This window comes from Alligator mississippiensis, chromosome 3 (assembly GCF_030867095.1).
Source record: "Alligator mississippiensis isolate rAllMis1 chromosome 3, rAllMis1, whole genome shotgun sequence".
NCBI lineage: Eukaryota > Metazoa > Chordata > Crocodylia > Alligatoridae > Alligator > Alligator mississippiensis.
Window position 1 is genome coordinate 64,435,147 of NC_081826.1, and position 17,037 is coordinate 64,452,183.

General features: G+C 43.4%; 1 protein-coding gene, 1 long non-coding RNA gene and 4 other non-coding genes across 9 annotated transcripts in view; 3 read left to right on the forward strand and 3 right to left on the reverse strand.

The window, feature by feature from the left end:
• Positions 1 to 2,114: 2,114 nt before the first annotated feature.
• Positions 2,115 to 2,204, reverse strand: TRNAY-GUA (transfer RNA tyrosine (anticodon GUA)). The gene is given in 2 exon segments: positions 2,115 to 2,150; positions 2,168 to 2,204. It is a non-coding gene; the product is annotated as a tRNA-Tyr (tRNA).
• Positions 2,205 to 2,337: 133 nt separating this feature from the next.
• On the forward strand, positions 2,338 to 2,410 carry TRNAR-ACG (transfer RNA arginine (anticodon ACG)). The gene has a single exon. It is a non-coding gene; the product is annotated as a tRNA-Arg (tRNA).
• A 2,959-nt stretch (positions 2,411 to 5,369) lies between these two features.
• LOC109285955 (uncharacterized) lies at positions 5,370 to 11,594 on the forward strand. 2 transcript variants are annotated; one of them, XR_009460716.1, is made up of 4 exons: positions 5,370 to 6,269; positions 8,377 to 8,488; positions 9,576 to 9,719; positions 10,397 to 11,594. It is a non-coding gene; the product is annotated as an uncharacterized LOC109285955 (long non-coding RNA). The 2 variants fall into 2 exon arrangements; XR_002093861.2 differs by having other exon boundaries at positions 5,379 to 6,269; positions 9,576 to 9,702.
• Positions 5,705 to 5,777, reverse strand: TRNAR-ACG (transfer RNA arginine (anticodon ACG)). Its single transcript has one exon. It is a non-coding gene; the product is annotated as a tRNA-Arg (tRNA).
• On the forward strand, positions 6,051 to 6,140 carry TRNAY-GUA (transfer RNA tyrosine (anticodon GUA)). Its single transcript is given in 2 exon segments — positions 6,051 to 6,087; positions 6,105 to 6,140. It is a non-coding gene; the product is annotated as a tRNA-Tyr (tRNA).
• The window catches only part of DNAJC5B (DnaJ heat shock protein family (Hsp40) member C5 beta), an 81,348-nt gene continuing 74,766 nt past the window's right edge, over positions 10,456 to 17,037 (reverse strand). For all 3 annotated transcript variants that reach the window (XM_014606822.3, XM_059724035.1, XM_059724036.1), the window contains 2 exons: positions 16,783 to 16,957; positions 10,456 to 10,550 (listed from right to left, as the gene is read on the reverse strand). In XM_014606822.3, the coding sequence (XP_014462308.1) occupies positions 10,456 to 10,550; positions 16,783 to 16,957 (270 nt within the window). The remainder of the gene's footprint in view (positions 10,551 to 16,782; positions 16,958 to 17,037) is intronic.

Genomic DNA, 17,037 nt, shown 5'->3' on the forward strand with positions numbered 1-17,037 from the left:
TCTGAACTGTGATTGAACCTTCCTTGCCAAAGGAAGCCTTCAGTGATCTGCTCTACCAGCTAAGCTGTCCAATGGAGGGAGCTGTGCCTGGTCCCACATGGTGCATATTGCATAGTGTCTTGCTGCCACTGTGCCAGCAGGTGTCACAAGAGCTCATCTGCTGGCATATGCACAATGCTTTCAAAAGACAGAGCAAGACAAACCCAGCCTCAGGGGCCCAGGAATTCGAGACACCCCCTCCCCAGCAGGTAGCTCAGAAACATGTGGGTCAAGGGTACAGCTTAGCTGTACTGCAGCCAGGCAAGAACGCTGTCTGTCCTAACTGCTGTGCTGTATTTTACTCCCAGCTTTGTCCAAAGTGTGAGCAGCACAGTGCAGAGGCCATAGCCCTAAACCCTAGGAAGGAGGCCTCTGCTTCCCATCTCTCCTCATGCCTTTAATTTTTCTCTGCTGCCCTCATTCAGCTGTGGATGAATATCATTCCTGAGAGAAAAGAACTAGGCCATAGCCTGGCTGAGGGCCACAGAAAAGTGAGTGCATGCGAGGCCTGTGGTGCAATGTCTGACTATGGACTGTCAGTTGGATCCCTGCCTGACTCATAGGGTGGAAACAGATGTTGCCTTTGTGCTGCTATAGACAGTTTTATGGTGGCACAAAATGAAAGCAAATATAGGGAATTTGTGCCACAAATGCCCAAATTCATAGTCACAACAGAAGGTAGTAATTTGTGCTGCTTTATTGCTGCAGATGTCCATTTGCTTTCTGGAAGACGAGCACGGGTAACCCAGCTTTTCCCACCTACTGAGATGTGCCCCAGAGATCTCAGAGGTGTTAAACAGGAAAAGCTGGTCAGGCATTTCCAGGGCTTGAGGGGCCTGATCCTACACAGGAATTGCTGGTGTATGCAGCACTGGGTCCCTCAAGGCTCAGGAAAACATGTTGCCCATTATCCTGTAGTGCCAAGAGGCAGGACAAGGGGCAATGTGTGTTTCACCCAATGTGTCCTGGTACAGCTGATTTGCTTAATTATATGATCTCTATTTCTAGTAGTCGGGCCTCTTTTTCAACACCAAGGCCTCACAGGCCTTTTTCCATCCGGTTCTCCATTAATTTATACAATCCTATTCATTACATGGTACCTGGGCCCCTTGGCCTGGCCTAGGAAAGAAAAGACCTTGGCCAAGGGTCCACCGGGAAAAGAAACTCGTTCTCTTCTCTGTGTTAGGTTAGAGGTGCTCTTTAGTAGCACATGACAGGTTAGAAAGCTCACTACTCCACACGCCTGGAGGGAAAATAGTGACGGAGGTGGGAGAAAAGAAAGGTGCACCATGGGGAACGCAGGCATGAATCCCCCAGCCTCAGCTGTATTGAGCAGGCACTCTGCCATGTAAGCTAATCCCCCAACATGGGGATAGGGCCCTCCCTGCCTCCAGCCCTAGGCCCTGGGTTACTCAACCCCCAAGAAGAAGACTTAACAGTAAAACAAACCCTCTTGCCCCATGGTTCTCAGCCGTTTTCCTACTGGGACCCCATTTGCAAAGATCCATGGCCTGGCCCTGGACCCATGGCTTGTTTATGCCCAACCCCCAGCCCCTTTGAAATAGCCTTGCCACCCACTTTTGGGTCCGCGGGTTGAGAAACGCTGCTCTAGCCCTTCCGGCTCTTCACGAACCATATATGTGTATGTGTGTGTGTATATATATATATATATAATATATCACGAACCATATATATATATATATATATATATATATATACACACACACATATGGCCCTCCCTCTGCAGAGGAAGCGCGGAGGTGAGCCAGGGGCTGCCCAGGCGCACGGGCTCCCCGCCGGGCTGCGGGGCGGGGCGGGGCGGCGCGGCGCGGCGCGGCGCGGACCCCCCAGCTCCGGCTGCGCCAGGCCAGGCTGCCCCGCGCGCCTGGGTCCCCGGCTCTTCCCTTCCCGCCTCCTGCCTGCAGCAAGAGGCGCTGGGGAAAGGCCTTCCCTGCAGAGATCCGATTACCTCCGACGCTGCCCACGGCTGGGATTTTCCGCAGTTGAATTCAGAGCCGGAGTGACTTGAAATTCAAAACGCAACCCTTGGGAGAGGGGGGGAAAAAAAAAAAGTCTCCTTCGAGCCGGAATCGAACCAGCGACCTAAGGATATCAGCAGGAAGACCCACTACAGTCCTCCGCTCTACCAGCTGAGCTATCGAAGGGACCTGCTCGTTACTTTGCCGGAGAGCCTCAAGAACCTAAAGCTAGCGGACTGCACATGCGCAAGGGAAACTGGGGGTGTTTCAGCGTGGTAGCATCTATAGCTGACTCCTTCTATGCCTATAGTAACACCCAGGGCCAGTGGCGCAATGGATAACGCGTCTGACTACGGATCAGAAGATTGTAGGTTCGACTCCTGCCTGGCTCGGCTACTTCCTTTTCTTCCCATGACTTTCTTTTCCACCCCCATAAATATTTCCAAATTGTTTATGATGCAAAGGGAATCCTGCTCCACCCGCTAGGGGCTGGCTCCTCGTCAGTGAGGGGCAACGGAGTGGGCAGAGGCAGGGCACTACCCTCTACATCCCCCACAGATGTCCTTTATTTTGGACCTGGATATATGGTAACCCTATGCAGTCCAGTCTGTTATTCACTGGCTTGACAGAGCTTTTTGCCTCCCTGGAGGCTCCTTGACTGGACTAGAATGGCAGTGAGAAAAGCTCCAGTCTGGAGCCAAGGCCAGTGGTTCTCACCCGTCTCAGACTCAGGCACCCCTGGGCAGGTTGGAGGCACCCCAGAGAAAATGCCAGCTCTACGTTTTCACTTGTTTTTTGACTGCTGACAACAATACGAGAACAATTTTTCCATTGCCAAGCACCCAGGAAGACCCCCAAAGGGCGGCACGCAATTGACACCAGGGCTTCCTCTTTAAAATCTCTAAGGCTGCAAACGTGGACATGTGGTATCATGTGGCGCCATGGGCCCATCTGCTGTGCCACACACTGCACATTCAGGCATTTCCTGTGCTTCTATCTTGCTGCACAGGGCTTTGGTTTTAACCCCTGGAGATCCAGGGGTCAGAAAAAACCATGCAGAAGAAAAGCAGGGTGGCACACAGGGAGGTAGTACGTGCTGCCCAAAATCAGAGCCCGGCTGGCCAGAGCCATGCTCCGGCTGTGGCCAGGTCCCAAGCTGCAGGAGCATTATGGCTGCAGCTTCTCTGGGAAGCTCCCAGGCCCCGAGGTCAAGCTGCTGGGGCTGCTGGGCCTCAGCCTCCCCGACCCCACTTCGGGTGAACTGTGGTGCACCAGAGGGCATGGAGCACAGGCATTCCCCGGGGACAACTAGCAGCAGCACAAGGTGTCCCGCTGCTAGTTGTCCACAGGGAACCAAACAGCTGCGCTTGTCTGGACGCAGCCTGAGGTTCTGTTGTGAGCCATGCTTTGCCTCCTGCACAGTGTCCTCAAAAGGATCTCGAGACACCCCAGGGTGCTGCATCCTCCCGGCTGAGCATCACTAGCATACCCATTCCTACATGCTAAGGTGGACAGAGTTTGTTTGTTGTGAACCAGATCTTAGGGCAGGGGTGGGCAAAATGTGGCCATTCTATCTGGCCCATGGGGCCTCCCAAAAATGTAGAAAATTAATATTTATCTGTCCCTGGCTGCCTGTCACGCAACCCTCGATGGCTTGTTAAAACTCAGTAAGTGGACCTCTGCCCAAAATAATTGCCCGCCCCTGTCTTATGGAAAGCTTTACTGAAGTATGCAACATTTCAGATGCTGAGTATTCCCAGATCTTGCCATTGAAAATCATTTAACATTTTTTTTTATTATGCTCACTTCACTGATTGCAAATGACCTTTACATAAGATTGATAGCGTATGTAAATATACAGGGTATGTCAGTATATTATAGTTTATATATAGTATACTGCATTGGCGATGAATAGGGGGTGCACGTGGGTGCACATGCACCCCCTGAGATTGGAGGTGCACCCCCTGCGAAAAGTGCTGTGAATGCTGCTGGCGGTGCCTGCAGGCGGTTGCTGCTTGCCACCCCACCCCACCCCACCCCACTTGCCACCAACACCACTGGTGGTGTCTGCGGGTGGTCCCCGATTGCCGCTGGCTGCTGCTGAGGCTGCAGGTGGTGTCTGTGGGTGGTTGCCAACCGCTGGTCGGCACTCACCACCCCCACCACCAACATCGCCGCAGCTACCCGTGGGAGCTCCATGCCCCCGCCCCTGCCTCTGGGCAGTCGCCATGCCCTCCCCCCTGCATGTGGCGTTCATGGTATACTGTAGTATAATATATACAATGGGCATGTCTACCTGAGATGCTTAATGTGCTTTGGACTAATTCTGCTGTGCAATAGTGCAGCTGGCAAAAAACTGAGCTAATGCGCAGTAGATTTAGTCCAATGCACATTAAACACAAAAAGTGTTCATCTGTGCTAATGCGCAGTAGCACCGAATATGGTGCATTAAGTCAGTACCTCTTATTACAGGTACTAAATGTAATGGGCTGTAATTATGGCACATTAATGACTATGTAGATATGCCCAGCAGCTATACAACAGCTATAGCAATAGTATATAAATATTAAACACACTGTATGTACCCTAAAGTACTGAAGGTTTTGCAAAATCCTTCTGATTAGACCTACATACTCCCTTTCTGACAGGGGCTTGCAGTGATTTTCATAGCATCTCCTGATAAAGATCAGACAGTGACATGAGAAACTAAACGTTCCAGTTTTGTAGCAATAACATTATAAAACGCTCTCATATTCCTTAAATGTAATGTTTGATTTTCATGAAAGGGGCTTTATCTTGTCTTGGGAATACACTTCTCTGGGTGTTCTTTCAAATGCTGGTCTTGTCTCTGTTCCTGGGTGAGCTCCATGGTTCCTGGGTGAATCAATGCGAGGTTATGACTCAGTCATTACAGGCTATTCAGTAAAGGCCTGCTACCATTGTATTTCAATTATTCCCACTTACACTCATTTATCGGGGAACCAATTTCTAGCTGGAGTCATCTAGACCCAGCACTCTTTCCTGCTTATGCAGGGGGTCCGACTCGATCTATTGAGGTCCCTTCCGACCCTAACATCTATGAATCTCATTATTGCTCTGTTTAGTTAAGGCTGATGGGCCAGAACAAAGAGGTAAGTCAGGGCACAAGCGAACACTCAGTCATAGATGTAGATCTGGGCCGAGCAACTATTTTTGGTCTTTTTTACAAAGTAATTTGTAAAATAATAATGATAATAACGAGGATAATAATTATGAAGGTGGTGATGAGGAGGACAATGCTAATAATAAGGTGGTGGTAGCGATGAAAATAATAAGGGGTTGGACTAGATGGCTTCTTGAGGCCCCCCCTCCAGCCCTACTTCTCCATGAATCTAATAATAATAACAACAACCTGTGCAGTGCATTGTCGTTCCTTGAGTTCCCGTGTGTCTCGGGGTTTATAATTTATTAGCAAACCTTTGTAGCTTTTCTTGGCCATCTCGCCCTTGGTTTCTCTGTGTCTTATCCCGGTTTTATTATCACTCCTCCCAGGCAGGTCGGGGGCGGTCTGTGCATAACGGAGAAGCTGGATCCGGCCCCTCCGGGCAGCCCGGGGACAGGCACCGGACTGCAGCTGAACAGCGTGGCCACAAGAGCTGAAGCAAGGACTTAAATCAGCCTCGGGGTGGGGGAAAAAAAAACTACTCCGAGCCAGGCAGGAGTCGAACCTACAATCTTCTGATCCGTAGTCAGACGCGTTATCCATTGCGCCACTGGCCCAGGACACAGCTTGGTTCCGCCACGGTGTGTGATACAGCTGAGCTGCGGGAGGGCTGGGAGGGTTCCAGCAGGTGCTTCCTCCTGTCCGCCCTCCCAGCCCCGCCGGGCCACCAGCCCAAGCTCCGGGACCCCCGCCCCGTGCTGGTGCCAGCTCGGCGTGTGAGCCGGGCCCCGGCTGCCTGTACCCGCACGTGCACGACAACTGCTTCGCAGCCAGCAGGCTCCAGCTCGGCGAGAGGCTTTATACATCTCCGGAAAAAACTTTTTTATGTCCCTTCGATAGCTCAGCTGGTAGAGCGGAGGACTGTAGTGGAAATGTGTGCTGACATCCTTAGGTCGCTGGTTCGATTCCGGCTCGAAGGAGGCTTTTTTTTTTTTTTAAATCCTCCTACCCCTGCTGGGGGCAGCCCGGTTTTTCAGGGCTCAGTTGCTCCGAAATGAGAGCTGCTTGGCGCGGACTGACTGTATAAGGATCGGGCCAAAACATGACAAGTAGGAGTCTCTCAAATGGATGCTTTTGAATATATTGCTTTAATTTGCTGTCCGGGAAGGGCATATCAGATCAATTTCTGCATCTCGGCTCCGCAGACACAGCCAGAGGAACTTAGGGCTTCACACCGAGCTCTACAGGGTGGCGGTGATCTCTGCAGGCAGATCTAGACCCGCCAGGCCAGCACGGGGTTTTACTTGGGGGGGGGCTCTCCTTTTGCTTGGAGCTGTTCTAAACAAGGCTGGGGCCAAATGCTGCTTGCTTTGACTAAAACAAATCACACCTAATGTCTTTGAGCTCTAAGATGTTTCCTTACCTGGCCGGGGAAACAGTGACCACTAGGCGGTTTTCCTAGTTGATGGGGATAATCCCTTTTCTGGCACAGGGTAGTACCCGCAGGGGAGGTGATGTATAGTTAACCTCTCATTTTGCTGTTCCAGTGGGAAGATCTTGGTTTTATGTCCACTTTATGGAAACGGGAGACTTCTCCCTAGCTTGCTTCTGCGGCTGAGGGCAAGCGAAACGTGGGGGCATCTGAACCCTAGGCTTTCTGGCTTGGGTCTGCAAGTAGGATGCCTGCTAAAGGATTTGGAAACATCTGGACCCCAGGTGGGGGTGGAGGATGTTTGCTAGTAGCGTGGCCACTGTTGTTGACAAGTATAATTAAGCTGGTAAATTTCCCCATGTAAGCAAGTAATGTCCTGTTGTATAGAACAAAGGAGGCATCTGCAAACCACAGGCATTACCTCTGGTTGTACTTTAAGAAACAAATTGGTGTTTAGTGGGTTCATTTGCTGCAGGCCAACATTTCAATTGCAGACCTTTTCTTTTTGGGAAAACAAGATGCTTCTGGAACCTGTCAGCTTGGAAACTGTTAGGGGTACTCTGGGTGTTACAAGCAAACATTTTCCTTAGTATAGAAAAGTAAAGGTAGCACTAGAATTCTTTCACTTTGGAAGTTTTTATTATTCAGAGTGTTTGACAACACAGGTAGATAGATTTCAAATACATAGTAACAGTAAATAATGCAACTGAATTTTACATGGAAACAAATCATGTGGTCATCATTGTTTCCACGTTTAATACATCTTCTAAAAAAGCAAACAAGAGCAAGAGAGAAATCCATTCATATTTAAGGGCTAAGTTTTCAAATCCCTATGATTTTTTATTGACTTCAGTGGGAGCTGGAGTTGCAGAATGCCTCTGAAAGTCAGGCTTTATGTAACTGCCTTTGATTTGTGCACTCAAGTCAGAAAAAGTTTCCCACAATTTATTACCCTCTCATTTAGTAAAAACTGTGTAAAACCAAAAGGATTTAGGGTCCTAGTCGAAGCCCATGACATCAATGGGAAACTTTTTTACTGATTTTAGTGGGTTTTGAGTCAGATGCTTGGGCTGAGACTGGCAAAAGTATTGAAATCAGGTGATTCTCAACCAGGGTGTTGTGGCACCCTGAAGTACTTTGAGATCCTTTCAAGGGAGTTGCAGGGAGCCACATGATTAGGTGACAAACATGATTCACAAGATAAACCCAGAGATTTCAAACAGGAATCCATAGTGTTAAAAAACATTCTGACCTGTTGTGGTCTTTTTGAGTTCTTTCCAATAGAAGAATTGCTATATTATTTTTCTGTAGTCAAAAATGAGTATGAACTAAGAGCTGGCATTTTCTGAGGGGTGCCTTGAATCCTGTAACAGGAACAGGAGTATCTATACAAGATGTTTACTGTGCAGTAGACTAATTAGCTCTGCAGTAAATGTCTTGTGTCTATACATCCAGGGCTAGTTTAGGCTGGAATAAACTAATAAATTATATAACTGGAGTTTATTGCTCCACCTTAATTGCACGTGTAGATTCACCCTGGGTGGCTAAATCCCTTTCAGGGCCTATGACAGACCTCAGGTTTAGGCCTGATCTCCTGGTAATAGGATCCCATAGGATCAGGACCAGGATGTGGAAGAGGGTATCGTGGGCACATCTACATGTGTAATTAGTGCACATGAATAAACTCTGGAGCTTTATATATACGTAAGACCTGATTATCCATGTATGTGTGTACTGTTGGATATGAAGACATAAAGTGACTATGGATTGCATTCTTTCCAAAGGTATATGCACATTTGTCTTCCACTGAAATCAAGTGCAGCTGAAAGTGTATACCATACAACAGAAATTGGTCCCTCAGAGCAAGGGAAGTAATTATGTGCTGCATATTTACAGGTAGGTGCAAATGGCTTAAGGGTCAATATTGCTGTTGAAGTAAATGAGCATTTTTGCCCTTGATTACAATGAGAGCAGCATCAGGTCCATAATGTCTGCATAGCTATATAGTGGCCATATATACCACTAAAAAGTATTATCAGGTTTTTAAGTGTCATAGGACCTTTAAATGGGGCTTTGCAAAGTAATGTTTAGTGACTCTAGAGTTACAGCTAAAGCTATAAAACATATACGGATTTCTAGCTATATATTTAGCTATAGCTGAATGGCATATCATGTGAAAGGTGACAATGAGAGGGAAAAAATGTTTCATAGCTACAGAATCCAATTTTTAAAAAAGAAATAATTTACACTTTCACAAGCTATATAGATCTCTATAATTTAGTAAGGTATTACATCCTTCCTTGTACCGAATTGGGAATAGAGGAACAAAAGTAGTAAATGTACAGAACTGACAATGATTGATGTAACATTTTCCAAAAAGAGACTATAGATTATGGAAGGATAAAACTAATGTGTCAGATCAATGAAAGACTAAGTTCAAGATTTCTGAAAAATTGCTTTAGCTTTTTCAAGTTAGGGGAGTGATTCTCCTCTAACCTATCCCAGTTTTATCCAGGCATAACTCCACTAGCTTCAGCAGAAATACATTTGATTTATTCCACTGTAAAAAAAGTAGAATCAGGACCTAAATATGTATACTTTATGTTAATAGCATACAATATTTTCTTCTCTCTGACAATATCTCTCTGGCATTCCTAGACTTCAGTCACAAGAATTAACACTGCAAGAATTTTGTGAAACAGTGCATCACAACTGAAGACTACATTTTTGCTTAAAATGGAAGCTTAAGTGCAAAGGATATTTCTCACTAATACACACTGTACCCTGACCCCCATCACACTTTACCTATACAGAAGAATATGTGGATTAAAGGCCTGTGTGAGGGAGGAGGATACAGGAGACTGGGTGCTGGATCAGATCAGGATTATTAAGAGAAGCCAGCCCTATCTTGATTTGTCTTCCTGTGTTAGAGAGCTACTCACTGCCTTTTCTGAATGGATGGCTGTCTTTTCTCTCTTTCCAGTCAATTCACAACTGTTCCTCAGCCCTGGAGTGAGCAGGGGGGAATGGATCGTATTGAGATCTTAGAAGAACAGTGGAGAAAGAAGCAACAGACAGCCAGTTCCATGGAGAAGTGAGCAAGCAAACAGGTGGTTGACTGTCTAAGGTATTTTCTAGAACATCCCAGTGGAGCTAGGGCAGTGGAAGGTAGGTAGTCAGAAGAGCCAGGGAAGTGACATCCCAGGGTTTCCAAACAGAAAATAGAACTTTGACATGAGGTGGGTCAGCCACAGGTAAAAGGGGAGTTGATGGTGTCAAGCCTAAAACGGTGCTCTTCAGATGGCAATCACATAACACTTCCTGTTTGGCAGAGACAGACCCTTCCTCTTTCGTTGATGAAAACATTTCTGTGGCTCTCTCAAAGGAAACAGCAGCATTATAGATGCAGCAAACACATATGGCAAACTAACATTCCATTGGCAGGCAGCAACAGAGCTGGCGCTTCCTGAAGAGGACTCCAAGACAGACACAGGGAAAAAGTCTGGTTTAGATAAAGGGAGGGAATCCCAGTTGAGAGGAGTGGGAGAGAGGTGCAATATTAAATAAAATATGGTTTATTGAAGGGATACTTCATCCTGGAAGATATTAACATGTTTCAGGCCACTCTGCTTATCAATATAGCAGAGTAAGCATCTCAGAGAAGAGCACAGAGGATAGAACTTATATAGGCTGTAGAGAAAGTATGTACCCGCAGGAAATTACTTTCAGTTTATCTTAACATCAAATACAAATATGGGGGGAAAATACATTGCTTTTCAATGTTCTTTTCTGAATCTTTTCTAGGACATTCCTTCTTAGACAGCTCATCTGGAAACTGCAGTCAGACTGTGTTCGCTCCCAGTTTATGAGTCTGTGTGATAGCTGCGGTGGCTGTCCCCAATTAGCTGAGTTTTCTCATTTGCATTTGTCGGCTGGAGTATAATTGGAGTTTCTCCATCTAAATCAACCAGAAAAAAATATTCCTCTAAACATTTTTGATTTGATACAAAAGTCAAGATACTTTTTTCAACAGAATTACATTGTTTCACCTACAGACTCTTTAGGGCCTAATCCCAGATTCATGGATGAAGAAAAAATACAAGATTGTATTCTAAATCAGAGCGGGTGCATCTACATGTTCATTAATGCACCATAATTATGGCACATTAAGTTTAGTACCTGTAATAACAGGTACTAACTTAACGAGCCGTAATTGGCACTACTGTGCATTACCGCAGATGAATGCTTTTTGTGACATTAATGTGTATTAGACTAAATCTACTCTGCATTAGAACATTAGCATGATTTTTGCCAGCCGTGCTAATGTGCAGTAGAATTAGTCTCTGAGTATTAAGCACCTCATGTAGACATGCCCAGCATGTACCCAAAGAATTCTATGCTTAATATTAATATGAAGTGTACATATGATGCCAACTTTGTACACTTACCCCATATCATTACCTCGTAAACTATCTTGAAACATAACCATAGCCATGCAAACATATTGTTGTTGTTATTATTATATTGAACACTTACTTGATGGATGCTTTACAGATTCAAAGATCAGAATCCATGCCCCTTACATATATAATCTAAGTTCTTGATACTGCAAAGACTTTTGGGTGTACTGGTTACTCATTAAACTTATTTTAACTCATCATAGCAAGTTAGTAAGACTGGGCCCTTTGATTTAGAGAATATAAAGATAATGATAGAGAAAGAAGGGATGAGTGTTAAAATGGGAAAAAAATGTAAGTAGTGATATATTCAGGAGAAAACAAATCATATAGTTTCTGAAGGCCAATAGGGTCTATAAAAATGCTAAGTAGCCTTTTGAAATCCTGTGTAAGACATTTATCAGAAGACTTTGAGAAATCATTCAGAACACTTTGGGGCTGGCAGAGATTCATATGGCTATGTTAATTCTTAAAGCTTTGTATACTCTCATTTATCAGATTCATGTTTTTGTTTTCCCAACACATCAATAAAAATGAGTCAAGCATTTTGTTGGAGAGAGTGGTTGTTCTGGGGGAAATGATAAGTCCTTCAGTTGACTGGAGTCTGCCCACAGACAGCTAGTGTTATGTTAAGGTTCTAAAATGTGGAGTGTTATAATGTCTCTCTCCTTTTCTAGGGCATCTTTTCAGCCCAGCTCCTCAAGGTGGGTGCAAGTCTCAGTACTTGGCTTTTAAAGGGTGAATAATCTTAATCTTTTCTTTTTAGTACCCCAGCTTTCTGCAAGTCCATTCACAGCATCTGATGAAGCAGGCTGTAGTCTAGGAAAACTCATTACTTTCTGAATGAAGTAATCTATAAGGTGCCATGCTGCTCCACCTTTTGCCTAACTTCAGACGGATCTTTATATGATACTGCACGAAAAGATTGGCCTACTTCAGTCTTGATATTAGCACATGCCCTTTATAGTAGTTATATAAAAATCATTCCTTTTTTCCTAAAAGATGGTGCATGAAAAAAGGATCATTGGATTTTTGATACATTACAATCTGCCTGGCAACTGACTCCCCAGCCCAGCCCAGCGCAGCCCCTGGCTTGTTTACTTTTCATCCCATCCAGGAAGAGCACACACCAACTGCTGCAGCTTCCTTAGCCTGACGAAGGGTTTTTGAACCCGAAAGCTTGCTTAATAACTATTCTCCAACCATTTGGGTTGGTCTAATAAAAGATATCAAATTCACCCAAGGAACCTTGTCGTGCATGAAAAAAGGCATTCAGACATTCCCATCACTTTTGCAGAACTGGCAATGGTATGAATCATGGGCAGAAAATGGATAGGCTATATAGGAGAAACTTGACCAACAGCCAGAATCTAACATGCCATATGGTATCACTGCAGAGGTGGGGGAACTAGTTGGATTCTGCAAAGGGGACAGCAAAAGTGATTAGACTAAGCAGCTTCTCTGCATGAAAAATTCCATATTTAGACACAAGGTCAACAACAGACACTGCTTTTCACATTGCTTCTTACTTTTATAGCTTGTTAAAATTTATGAACAACTGCTTTTTAAAATATGACTCTGTTTTTGATTAGTCTGGGAGTTCAGACCAATTTTTAAAATTCTAAATATTTTATGGATTTTATGCTCTTTGTTGGTAAGTTGTTAATTTTAGGGAAGCTCATTGCAGCCAGGAAAACAGTGCGCTTCAAGGCTCAATTAGTTTTCATGGTATGTCCAGGTAGGCTGCAAGAGAAAAGGATCCATTGGACTATATTACACTGCTTCAGACTAACCTTCAAAAAGGTTCTCTTGACTGGCAGCTCTAAGCAAGTACTTTGCTACCTGTATACTTCTTGGATTTAATAAGGGTTTCATCAGGGAGTGGGGGGGACCCAGGGCATAATCAATTCAAACAAATATAGCCCTTTTCAATGGAGGTGCTGCAGAATTCACAGTTGAAATTGTTTTCTATAGATAGCTCTTGCTCACTCTTCGCCTACGTTGGTATCATATGGAGCGTGGAGGAGACAATGAAGTGCTAAATACTTATTGCTTCTGAGTCTGGAAAGTATTTTATGGCATTCTAATTTTTTCTTTCATTTCCTAATTCCATTTTCTGTAAAATGAACATTTTTTGAAAATCTTTCATTTTGCCCTAATGATGCTGATGGTAACCAAATAGGAAAGACACACCCGATACAGTTTGAGAACTTCAGCAAAGGCCCAACAGTTTATTCATTTGAGCAGTCTAAACTCAAACAGTGCCTCCTCCAGCACCATTAAAGCCTGTGAGAGGATGGCAGCAGTGATGATCCCTTACAGTCAAGGATGATCACTCCCAAGTAGAGGCTTGTGCATGAATCCGTTTATGGCTAAGAAGGCCAATCCTAGAGCCACAGATTCTGTGGTAAATGCCACAGGTGATGGTTAAAGGGAGGGTCCAACCATGGATTTCTTAATCTTGTTTCCTTCTGTTTCTGTCATTTTAATGCCTCCAAGGCTAGACTGTTTTTTACGAAGTAAGAAATATCTTCTCACACGAAGTATTGCCACGTAGGCCAATCCCAGGCTAGTTTTTCCTAATTTTGATGTTATTGCCACACTTCTTAATGTTCACCTTGAGAGTGTCCTTGAAGCATTTCCTCTGGGCTCCACATGTCCTTTATCCTCGGCTGAGTTGGGAGTATAGCAGTTGTTTTGGTAAGTGTACATCAGGGATGCACATATAATGTCCTGTCCACAGCAGCTGATGTTGAATAATCAGCGCTTCCATACTGGAGGTGTTAGCATCAGCAACAACACGGGCATTTTTGCAATGATCCTCTCACTTTATGCCAAGGATCTTCTGGAGGTAGTGCTGGTAAAAGTGTTCCAGGCTTTTTAGGTGGTCCCTGTAGGTCACTGAAGCTTCACAGCTATAGATAAGAGTTGGGGTTACCACAACCTTATATAATGGGAGCTTTGTTTGAGTCCTGATGCTGTGATCATTGAACACAGGATGATCATTGAACCCACGATGAAAGCCAGTGAGAGGTACATAATGACTTTAATGGGAATGGAATCTAGCCCAGTGACTTCAATGAAACTACTTGCACAAGTGAAATTATTGCCTGTTGGCCCTAAAGGAAGAGGATAGATCTCTGTTGGACAGAAATCATTAGTACCCTCTCTTCTGTTGCATTTGAAAGAGCATGGTTCCAATAAACAAGAATAACCTTTGCATTTCATGCTTGATGGGGACTCTTAAATTAGAAACTAGGCTGGATTTATAGTTATTATTATTGAAGTCTACCACTGAAGTCAATAATGAAATGGCCATTCATTTCAATGGAAGTAGGATTGGTTCCTAGTTTTAAAAACCTATATTTGTGAAAAGAAAGCAGTCTTTTTCTCATAATAAGAGAAACTGTATTCATACATAAATAACTCTTCAACTACCTACTGAAATGAAGATAGCAATATCAGTCCCACACAACCAAAGTTTCAACATAGCTCAGCCCTAAAGCTGGTCAAACATTTTCTAAGAGCAGGTTATTTCATTAGAAAATGTTGGTTTGTCTAAATGGCAGCATTCCATGGGAATATGCTGATTTCAATGAAATTTCATTTCATGCAGACATTTTGGGAATGGAACATGTAATTTTTTTTGTTTTGCTTTGTTTTTTTTCAGGATAACCTTTTATTAGGAAATGTATTTATGTTATAAAAATACCATAGTCACAATTGAAACTAAAACAATTGAATTAAGAGAATATGTAGGGCAACTGATACCTTGCTCCAATTCAGAATGAAACCAAACGTAAAAAAAATAGAATTCTCCCACCACAGAAATTCTGATTCTCATAGAGTTTTTGCCAGCAGCTAACTGCTAGAGGGCTCATTTATGAGAATCTAGCAAATAACATTCATAATAGTCAGAGACTAAGGTCATTAGATAAAGCAGGAAACATTTTTTTTTTCATACTGAGCCTTTTATAGTAGTGATGATTTTTTGTTGTATATAAAACAGTAGGGAAAATGATTTGATTGAACTCTGACCTTAGTTTAAGGATTGACATTTTGACCTTGGTAACAAAGTAACAATAATGTATGCTAAGAACAGTGAGCAACAAAGAAATTATTGACTAGTTAGCATGTGGGCAGAAGACATACAAAGCATTTAGCTCATATTGTGAATTTCTCTTTCAAAATGAAGTTTGCTGTAGGATTCACTGTAATTCTCATCCTGAATGATTTGGTGGTACATTGTCCTAATTTAAACAAAGGGAATTATGGAATTGCAGATGAGTTTGAACTTGAATATATAGGGCATTTCAGTTTGAAATGCCCAGTTTAAAAGCGAAGACTGGTTTCAGAACTAAGACTGATATTGTTCCACCATATCTTTTCAGCCAGCACCCCTAAAACTGGTTGTGTATGCAGCTGCATCTGTTATTACTTGTTTTCCTTAAATGGACACGCAGCTGCTATTTTATGTGCAGATGAAGAGAAGATGCACTTGTTATTTAATCTCCTGAAGATCTTGCTTTTGTTTCTTATTTTTATAAAAAAAAGGTGGTTCTGAGCTTGTGGAAAAATATGATAAAAATAAAAAGAAAGATAAATGATCTAGAAAATGTTTTAGCTTATTTCTGGCCCTTCCTAAGCACTTGAGATCTTGTTCACACAGTACTAACAAAATCTTAATCTGTTTTGGAGTAATTTTTAAACCTAGCAGATTGGTAAATATTTGATTGAAAGGGAAATGTGCATAATAATACCAGGCATCAGTCTGAGTGCCAAGCAGGTGGCTAGAATTATTCAAAACTATCTCACTTAAGTCCAGCAGGATGTGAGAAAGGTTTATCTGGCTGCTGTAGGTCCTCACTCACAGAGCAACATATTCTTATTTATAGTAAATGTAAGGTCTCATATTAATGCTGTGCTCTCTTACTCGAGGCATGAGTTTCAGAACATTTTCATTTTAGCCTGTGCCAGTGCCCTTCTTCTAAAAGTTTTACACCTATTTCTGCTCTAACAGAAGAAAGGCAAAATTCTGAGTTACCTCTGAACAGGAAGGCAAGTATTTGATCAAAGTATAAAACACTTATATCTGTACTTCCAAATTATTACTATTATTATTTTAGCCTATTCATTCAAGTGAGAGTTGCAAGAGAGTATTCAATATTCATGGGCTCTGTTGTAAGTAAAAGAAAATGCCAGGTGGTTGTTATTAATATTTCAACAACAGCAACACTAATAATCACCTTGCACTTTCTCTTAGCCACAATAGAGCCCAAGAGTACTAGACACTCTCTTGCAGCCCTCACTTGAGTGAATGGACTCAGCAAATTCAACAAGACTGTTTTACATGAATAAAAGTTGGTTTAACAGGTCTACTAACATTTGGATAGCCCTCAAGTAGAAGACAGGTCAGGTATGGCACATTGCTGGAGTATGGGGACATGCTGGCTATTGACAGCCAGGCAAATCTCTCTTTTGAAATATCTTGAGCTCTTTAATATCCATATGTCTAACCAAGCTAATAAAACCTCCAGGGAAACATTCATTTATATGAACAATATGCTTTGCTTTTGACCTAGTGGTCACATGGCAGGTTTATAGATAGTGTAAAACAGCATATCTCCATTGAAGTCAATAGGGCTGCCCCAAATTATGGCAACAAACTTATTTCCCCACATTAAAAAATATATTATCTGTGTTTGCTGTATATATTCTTTCAACAATAAATACCTCTTTCCATGTCTGTCTTAATTTGCTCTTCCAAATCCTCAGGAGACACACAGAATTCATTATCTTCACCTTCTGGTGCTTTGGGTTTACACTTCCCACAGCAGCAGTTGAAACAGCAGAACAGACAGCAGCAAAAGTAGCAGCCGGTCAAGAGGCCACAAACTGCAAATAGGCCCTGGATTAAACAAAAGGTAGGGAAAATCCCCATGAGCACATGGACTTTCTGTAGCTGATGACAGTGTGTTACGGACATAC